This window comes from Vitis riparia, chromosome 2, assembly GCF_004353265.1.
Source record: "Vitis riparia cultivar Riparia Gloire de Montpellier isolate 1030 chromosome 2, EGFV_Vit.rip_1.0, whole genome shotgun sequence".
Taxonomy (NCBI): domain Eukaryota; kingdom Viridiplantae; phylum Streptophyta; class Magnoliopsida; order Vitales; family Vitaceae; genus Vitis; species Vitis riparia.
Genome location: NC_048432.1, coordinates 16,012,075 through 16,021,881, shown reverse-complemented (window position 1 = coordinate 16,021,881; position 9,807 = coordinate 16,012,075). Strand labels below are relative to the sequence as shown.

Genomic DNA, 9,807 nt, shown 5'->3' with positions numbered 1-9,807 from the left:
AAACAGTGCCATATCTAGATTTTTTTTTTCTGCCCTACCGTCGAAGATTCGAATCCAAGGATGTTAGTCTCTAAGAATTTCGAAGATGCTACGAATTTGCTTTGGGTAACCAGACGTGTATAACAGAAATTCCAGCAAAAGACCTAGTCAACCAAGTCAACTGGCTTGTATATATAGGTATGAAAAGTCACATGTTCATCTTTTAATTTTTGCCTCTTTTTTTTTGGTGTTAAAACAAAAGTTTTCAAATCCCAATCACACGGGATATGAACATACACTTTGCAAAAGCTTAGGCTTTCGGCGCAATGAGACAGAGTGAGAGCCAAGTTCATTTCCACTAAACAAAGCAACATCAATATTTATGATTTGCCCATCCCGTGGATTCAGGACTACTGTAGCAAAATCACAGCCGACATTCAAACCATTGATTTGGTTCAATCACATCATTACCTACTTCTCTTCCACTTGTCGGCCGCTTCCCTCCTCTACACCCACCGCCAAACGGCACTACACTACCCGGAAACAGAGTCACCGGAATGCCAATTGCCATCTGAGATGGGTCCACCGCCGGCAACTGCGTGTGGCCAGGGTCCGCCGGCCTCTGCTGGAAAACTGGAAATGACCCTTCTAACCTCACGGCAACATTCACAATCCCATGCCCTCTCGTACCGTCTCTGTCCCGGAGACGATAGCTTAGGTGCCGCAGAGTCCCCGCCGGAGAGAACCCTTCTAGAATATCCCCGGCCGGAATCTGACACCAACCCAGCTGAGTCTTGCCCTTCATGAGACGCTTGGTGTAGATGTGGAGGTAAATGGCGGAGTATCTGTGGGAGAAGAAGGTGGCTTCCATGGGTAGCCGGAACTTGTCACCCCAGGTGGGATTGATTCCCCCCTCGTCGTCCACCCTTGTCATGTACACCTGGCTCTGTTTATCGGCGTCAGTGGGCTTGTATGGCGTGGGTGGGGCAGTGGTGAGAGTGATGAACGGGCGGATGCGTTTAGAGAAGACGGTGGAGGTGTTCTTAAGGCCCTCTGCTGATACAATTGTGATTTCGATAACGAAAGGCTGGCGATTAGTATCGAACATGGTGACTCTGTGAGGGATTAATTTACATACAAAATTCAAAATAGAGTTGAGTGAGTGAACGAGTGAAGAGCCAATCTGGGTTTTGAGTTTCATATATACAGAGAGAAACAAGAATGAAAAAAGAGGAGTTGATGGGAAGTTGGGATGCTACTCACTCTGCAATTTCCCTTGTGGAATAAACTCCCCCATATATGGAAATTTCATGTTGGCTGAGTCAACTAACTCGCATGTGATGACCACGTGTAGAACAGTATATTTACATACACACATATGAGATTATTTTCTGTTTTAACCTATAATTTTTTTAGGTTGCCGTAATAAAGACAAATTTTCATTGTTCTACGTCTTAATTTCATTTATTTATATCCTACTTTTATTTTTTATCTTATGGGTTAGGTATACCTTCGGCCGTTATTTATATCCTTATTTAATTATTTAGATTTTATTTTATTTTATTTTAATATTTTAAAGCCGAGATAGGAATTCGGTGATCACCTCTTCTTACCCTAGTAATTTTTTATTTTATTTTTTTTGTTTCTTATTAATTTTTTCTTGGTACGATCAATGATGATTACCAACATCCAGAAGAAAATGCCAACCATGATAGGTCATATTCAATAAAATAAAACAGTGGGATAATACGGACAAATTATTAAAAAAATAAAAAGAAAACAAGAATGGAGCGGGCAGTGTATAGTGAGTGGGATGGAAGCTGCCAAACCCCTAGTTGTTTAGAAAAACCAAAGTCCGGCCAATAACTGCCATTGAAATAAATGGTCAGAATTTTCTCCTATACGCCAACTCCCACGAAAGTGGTTTGGGAGTTTAGCGGAAAACTGCTTGAACCTTCCCTGCAACTCAGCACTCGCACACCACCTTCTCCTCTACCCTAACGACTCAGGCAACTGTGGATTCTTCAAACGTCCAAGTCAAGCCCATACGTGGAAAACAGGAACCAATTAATTATGTAAATTTCCATCACGCTTCTTAAAAAATTCTGTGAAAGTGGAAGAGAGAAGAGGCCAGAAATGGCTCACATGGCTAGGTGTAAATTGTAATGAAGGCGTGAGTCACGGGGAGAGCAAAGAGAGGTGAATCACATGGCCCAACTCTCCCAAGTATTTCTTTACTACACTTATGAGTCTATGACTGCCCCCCTCCTTCCCCCACCCCACCATTGAGGGTTTCTGCAACAAGTTGGCATGGGTGAAGAAAAGTAAGAAATACAAGACCAAGAATAAGATGTGTCACAAAGAACAATTCTTTTGAAGGTGGGTCATAGCTCCATTTAAGACATCAATGGAATTGCGGGTACGTAGGTTTATTATTATTATCTCATTTTTATTAGACAATTTTTTATAAGAAAAGTCATCTCCCTTATTGATTACGTGATTACGTTTGGTACTTGTAGGATAAAATGCTAATGAATACGCTTTCGTGTGGAAGACCTATTTATTACTTCACCCAAATCGCCCCAGATGACGACTTGTTTCTGTCATTGAATTAAGTGCTCCTACACATGATTTGAAAAGGTCAAAAATGACATTTAAATGCATACTAAATATATAATATCAAGCAACCTATTCTAATCAAAATATAAAAAGAAAAAACTGTAATTACCAAAATGACCTAAAACCATTAGAAAAATAATATTTACATAACAATTTAAACAAAATATTGGCTCCACCACTGTTTAAAAATGTTTTAAATTTAATTTTTTTTCATTTTTCACTTTTATTTTTTTGTCTTTTGTTTTCCCTTATATTTTTCTTAAAAATTTTCTCGAGACCTACGTGGCAAAAATGTTGAATTATAGAGTTCAATGTTTTGTGCGTTTTCTAAAATAATTCTCTTATTGAATTTATAATAATAAAAAAAATTAATTCAATGAAACGTAATTAAAATTTTATTAATTTTTTTTTTCTTTTTTTACGCCGAAAGGTGGAGGTGAAGGTGTTGAGAGACCCAAAAATGGTTTCACGTGTAGGGTAAGGTTTGGGTGTAAACCATACAGGTGTGAGTGACAAGGCAGCGAGGTGGATGACATGCAATGAAGCCAACAATTTCTCCACTGGCCCCCACCCGATCGCCCCCTCCATAACTTGTTGATTAAGGGTTGCATCCACTGTCATGGAGAAACAAAGTTAGGTTTTGGGAAATGACTCATACGAGGAAAAATATGTCCCTTAGAAAAGATATGTTGGATGTTTTAACTTTTAAGATCCTTCCAAACAAATATGTAATGTCTCATGATTTTCAAAATAGACATATTTAATTTATTAAAGATACAGTTCCTTCAATGATCACCACCTATAATTATAAATGTAGGATCTTATAGCATCTTTGATTTGTTCGGTGTATTCTTTTTGTTCGGTCTTCATTTAATCATTTATTTTTCAAGTATAATTATCATTTCTAGCATTCTAGTTTAGTCAAATATTAATTCAATTAAGAATTTAAGAGAACATAAATCATTAAGTGATTCGTTGTTTCTTATGATTTAAACTGATACTATCATAAGGAAATAATTATTGTATCATGGGAGATAATCACTTTTATACCTTAAGCATTTGATTAAGACAAAATTTGTGTTAAGAACATTGAGTCGAACTTTAACCTTAATTAACTTATTGTTTATTAATTTAATTTTATTGTTTGATTTCAAAATTAGATGTTCAACTACTTTTTAGTTTGAACAATAATTTTAAGACAAATTTGTTTTTATTCATTGTTAATTTTAATTACATGACAATTTTTTGTGAAAATGATCTCTACATCTTTTGTTATTACTTTTGTTATATTGCACATGATAAGAAACCTAGTAAGTTATACAAATTTCAAAAGATGGCCATAAAAGATATTATACCTTACAACTCTAAACCTCGCTCGGATCTCATTCAAGAATGCCCCACATTAAAAGAGGGTAAAATTGATAAGCAAGTATATGCAGTTGTGAAAGCTTAGAATAGTTCGTACTTCCCATGCAAGAACTATATTAGGTTTGGACAACACATTATATGACATGCATAGTCTAATAAAGGTTGTTACGAAACTATGAGGGTTCTTGGATAAAAAAGTATAAGATAGAGGATGTTAGCTTGAAGAAATTTGTAGTTGACATGTTTTTGAAATTCAAAATGATAGACTCCAAGATAGTTATGAATTGAGTCTAAGAACTGCAAATCATTTTGCATGAGATGAAATGTTATTGAGTGGGTCTTTCCAAATTGCAGTTATAATGGAAAATTTACCACTCTTATGGAAAGATTTTAAAAATTACTTGAAGTATAAATACAAAGAGATATGACTAGCTTCAAACGATTGTGAGATTGAGGATTGAAGACAACAATCAAATTTCTCACAAAAAAGTTAGAAAAACTTTCTATAAAGTCCAAGGCAAATTTGGTAAAGTAGAAAACCAACAAAAAGGGGATGTATTTCAATGAAAGTCCTAATCAAAGGAAAGACAAATTTGAAAAATTAATAAAAAGTACTATGTGTGCAATAAGGTAGGGATTCTTAGTCCAAAGGATAAGACAAGAAAATTAAATACATATGATTGAAGAAGAGAAATTGATAAATAATGCATTAGATTTGATTCTTTGTACTACATAGTTTGAAGGTGAACAACTCTAAGGAATTGTGGATGGACACGGGAACTACTTGCAATGTATGTTCAAATATAAAGATGTTTATTTTCTTATGTACAAATAAATGGAAAGAAGTTATACATAGCTATGTCTAAAGTCAAAGGCATAGGAAAGGTGGTATTAAAGATGACTTCACGAAAGACACTCAATGATGTGATATCCATAAGAATTTAGTGCATGACTCGTTATAAGAATGGCTTCAAAATGATCTTCATATCTAATAAATTGGTAGTCACCAGGAATGACATGTATGCGGGCAAAGAATATCGTGCAAAAGGGTTTGAGATGAATATAATGACTTTATTGTGAGATTTTAGTAATAATAATAAAATTAAATTTTGTGTTTATTTACTTTAGTCTTATAATTTGTGGCATAACAAATTAGGATGTGTGAATTTTTATTCTTTGTGAAAATTAATAAATTTAAATTTATTGTCAATCTTTCATATCAACCTTAGTCATAAGTGTGAAAACAAAAATACGAAAAAGCAAGACAACTAGAGAATTTGAAGTACCTTTTCATGTGCTCTCTTTAAAACATGGTATTATTTATCAAACTCCTTCTCATTCACCTTGATCAAATGATGTTGTTAAACATAAGAACCAAATATGAAACGAAATGATGAATGTTATATTGATAAGTTTTGGTTTACCCTAGAATTTGGGAGGGGAACCAATTTTTTTGGCATACTACATTTCTGCTAATGATATTAATGCACATGGATTCCTTGTATATGTATTAAACATTCTTTTTTAATTTGTGAAAAAACGATCATTGAATCAAGAAATACCTTTTTTTTTTTTAAGAACACATTTCCCTATAAAAGCATTTTAGAGAAAAATTATCAAAAAAAGAACATATAATATTGATAGTAATAATCATCAAAACATTGAAAAACCTAAATATAATAAGTTTGATTATTTGACTTGTATACATTAAAGAATGAACCCTAGATATTCGAAAAATCAATTTCTACATGGTGTTTGTTTTTTTGGTTAAATAGAAAAAGTTGAAATATTTAGTTTTTTCTATTTAATTAAAAGTAATCGATTAATGTAATTAAATTGAGCATATTAATAACAAGTTCACTTTAATTATATTGGTCAATATCAATAAATTACTTTAAGATGAACGGTTAAAACTAAAAAAAAACAAATACTTATATTTTTTTATTCAATCAAAAAACAAATACTATACTAATAAGCCTTTTAGGTTATAAATATAACATTAATTGGAAATTGAAAGCGCAAGGAGAGGATGTAAAAATCACTATTAAAAATTTAGATAATTATTTAGAGATTCTTGAATTGCATTTGGTAGGTATTTTCTTTGTTATATAATACATTGTCATCAAAAATATTTTTTTTTATTATTTATATTTAAAATTAGATTTTTTTTTTTCAAACCATTAATGATAAAAATGTTATTATTAGAAGCGTTATGTATTAAAATCCTTGACAAACAATTTATAACAAAAATGTTACTATGAGATTAAATTCCTTTTCTTGATGCATCCTTGATAATGTATCATTAATCCTCTTATTTACTTCAATCCACCAATGGTATAGTTACTTTGAATTGACCTCAAATTGAAATGTTAGAATCAAAATGGATAGGCTACCCTTCTATAATACTATCCCGTTTATATAAATTAATTTTCATTGTCGTCTCAATAAAAAATTAAAATGATATGGAGTAGGTACGAAAATTTCTCATACCCCACGGGGCCATCCCATTAAATTAAAATTTTTTTAATCATATTAAATATAAATATATTTTATAAATAAACATATATCATAATTTGTGTAACTTATATGATCTGTCCATCTTTGACATTAAAAAATGCATATAAAATAGGAATTTTCGTCGGACGTTTAAAGATGGAGCGGAGCTGTCACCTATATCTAATTTGAAAGCAATGTGTATTGTTCCAGGCTTCCAGCCATGCATCTACTGTGCAAACTACAAGTCTACACGGCTGGTGTTGATGCCAGCCACGTAGTACTTGTATCCAAGCTGGCCATCCATTGGAATTTAGAAGGTGGGCATGTTGGGCTTATCTATCTTTGGAATCCATAGCCTGATTCCGGATATTTCATATTTGTTTAATCTTCTTCTCGGCTCATTGATTGGGTTGGGACTTGGGACCAAACTTTGTCTTCAGTCTCTCTGTGTTGGGACGCTTGACAGTTGTTGTTACTTATTGACTGGGAGAAGAAGGATGGACGAGTGTCACTGCAGAATATAAAATAAATCATCCCCCACTTCATCCATTCTCTTCCATAGTCCAGCTGTCCCAAATATCGGCTGTAAGCCTGTAAGCCTGTAACCACCGTCAAGTTCGCCAGCTGCCCCACTTATTATGTTGCCCAACTTCTTTCACATATTCCTATGAGATGATATTGGGTCCCAACACTATTGAGTACGCCCAACGTCACTTCAACCATGAAAAATTCAATTTTTATTGAATCTCAGGGTGTGGACTCTCATGCTTTTGCTCCCCGAAGCCCAGCCCAAACCCGGTCTTACATGCAATTTAGTTCTCAACGTATTTTCCTTCAATAAGAGCCTTCGATTTCTGATGAGAAGAACCCCACCTCTACTCTCAGCAGTCAGCAGTGATTCAAAGGCCCACCAACCGTGTAGGTGGTCCAAATATCAGAGACTGTGGAACCCAGACTTGCACCATCAACCCTCTGTCTCTCTCTCCTTCGGCTTCTCTCCAATCCCTTTTGGAAACCACTTTTCCCTTTTTATCTTCTCCTGGGGCATTGTCCTTGCCAACAGCTACCCAAATGAAATGATGACCAGAACCTTCCAGCCCCTACGCTATCTCCATGAGCTGTTCGTCAGAAAGCGACACCCACTGGCCAAAGCAGACCTACAAAACCGAGTTGGGTGTCTTGGTGCCGAGCCAACTCAGGCACTCGTGGTCACCAAATTAACCGCGGTATAAGTCCTGAGTCATGACCCCTCTCCACCTGATCATCAAATGTTTGTGTCCCATTATTTTCTTGCTTGGAAACTGTTGACCGACACTGCAAAGCTCTTGAACTCAGTTTCTTTCCGCAGTTCCATCAACTTTGTAGACGCATTGGGCTTCCACGTACATACTCCTGCGGCTGAGACCAGTTTATTCAAATTCTTATACATTATCTAGGAGGAGGCAGAGCTATAGTCATGTTTTAATCTAGTAGGATAGGAGATGACCCATAATCGATCATCATATATAGACACGATCATCATGTAGAAATTGAGTGAGGACGAGTTTTACACTTTTACTCACCTCTCGAAAGGCATTCTTAAGGGGGAATAAAAAAAACCAAAATTATGTTACCTTTAATAACGTTTGTTCTCAAAAATTGTTTTCAAAACTATTTTTATAGTGTTTTTTAAAACAAAAATCAATTTAAAAGCATTATCAATATACTTTTTATATTGTCAAATATTATTTAAAGACAAATTTTATATTATAGTGTTTATTTTTAACTTTTTTTAATTTTCATCTCATTATTATTTTAAAATAAATTACAAAAATCAAATAAAAATAACTAAAATATATTCCCCAAAACATCATATTTTGTATTTTCAAAAATAAAACTCTCAAGATAAATAATATTTCCTTAACTTTCGTATTAAACTTTATTTTAAATCATAAATTTTTTCAACAAAATCATTCAAACAGACATAAAAACTCCGAGTAACCTTAAACAAAAGCTAGCTTCTCAAAACCGATTTCCACCATCTAATTTCTTGCATATGTTTCATATTAAGCACTACTTGTATTTTTCTAGTAAGACAAAAAGGTGCATACTATCAAGAACGAAGGTTTTTTAAGGTAAAACCCAAAATACAGGCCCAATTACAAAGTTTCTGACGACTGTCAAAAGCCATTTGAAATCTGGACCAGTAAAACACTGCTGTTTTGGCGGCCCAAAGTTTGGACATGAAGGATGTGGAAGAGGCCTATGGTTAAATTAAATATAGAAGTGGGGGTGGGAATGGCATATGGAAATAGGCTTACATCAATGCAAAAAGCTAACCAGGAGGATTTTCCAAACTCGTTGCATTAATAACTCCTCCCAAATGTTGGAGACATTTTTAATATAAATTTGTACTACTTATTAAAATAGGAGATGTTTGTTAACTTTTTATTTTCAAATATACCCTTAAGTACCAAGAAAATCTATCCATAAATTCATTAATAAATATTAATTTAATCTAAAATTAAATTTGTATCATTTTTTAAGGAAACCGATGAAAATGAAAGAACAAAAAAGGATATTAGAACCTTTCAAGTATTATGATTTTTGTTTTTTTGAAAAGTTAACTTCTCTCTTTTACAATTATAAGAATTTAAATAAAATTTATGAGTTTTATTTTATTTGAACTCATATTTTCACTTTAGTTAGTTTTATAAAAAAAATTTGTATATCTTCTGATATTTTTTATTTGTCTTTTTCTCTTCATCATGAACTTTGATTTGTGTAAATTTTCTTTTTACCCAAAACCATCCCAATAAAAAAATTTAATTTTTTTTTTAATAATAATCTTACCAATAGAAGATTGTAGCTCTAAAAAAAAAAAGGCTCTTTTCAAATAATAATTCCCTCCGAATAATCCCTAATAATATATATATATATATATATATTATAATTTAAAAAGCATGATTTTAATATTATAAATATTCATTAGATAAAAAATAATCTCTTATATCTACTAAGGTTTCATTTGGATAGTTTCATGCTTTAACTTAGTTGAAAGCTAAAATTTAAGATAAAGTTATGATTTTTAGAGAAATATTTTAAAATTTTCACTAAATATGAAAAATTTTAATTTATAAATCCAAACAAAACTTCCAAACAACCTTTTCCCACTTCCATATATTCCTTAATCAAAATTAGTCAATTTAAAAATAAAACTCTTAAATTTCCAAAAATTGATCCAAATAGAGAATAAATTAAATATATGTTTTTATGGAAATAAATCTTATATTCCTCCTTTAAATAAATTTCTCAAAATTTTATAATTTTCCAATATATATATACATGTTGAAAGATCAAAACTTA

The 9,807-nt window shown here is 32.7% G+C and overlaps 1 protein-coding gene across 1 annotated transcript; it reads right to left on the bottom strand.

The window, feature by feature from the left end:
* Positions 1-174: 174 nt before the first annotated feature.
* LOC117932177 lies at positions 175-1,260 on the bottom strand. Its single transcript, XM_034853285.1, has one exon. It carries the CDS (start codon positions 1,178-1,180, stop codon positions 404-406), a length of 777 nt encoding a protein of 258 aa, XP_034709176.1. The 5' UTR covers positions 1,181-1,260; the 3' UTR covers positions 175-403.
* Positions 1,261-9,807: the final 8,547 nt, after the last annotated feature.

What these genes read in the sequence shown, in the direction of transcription:
- LOC117932177 (XM_034853285.1), bottom strand. Translation starts at nt 1,180, where the DNA reads ATGAAACTCAAAACCCAGATTGGCTCTTCACTCGTTCACTCACTCAAC.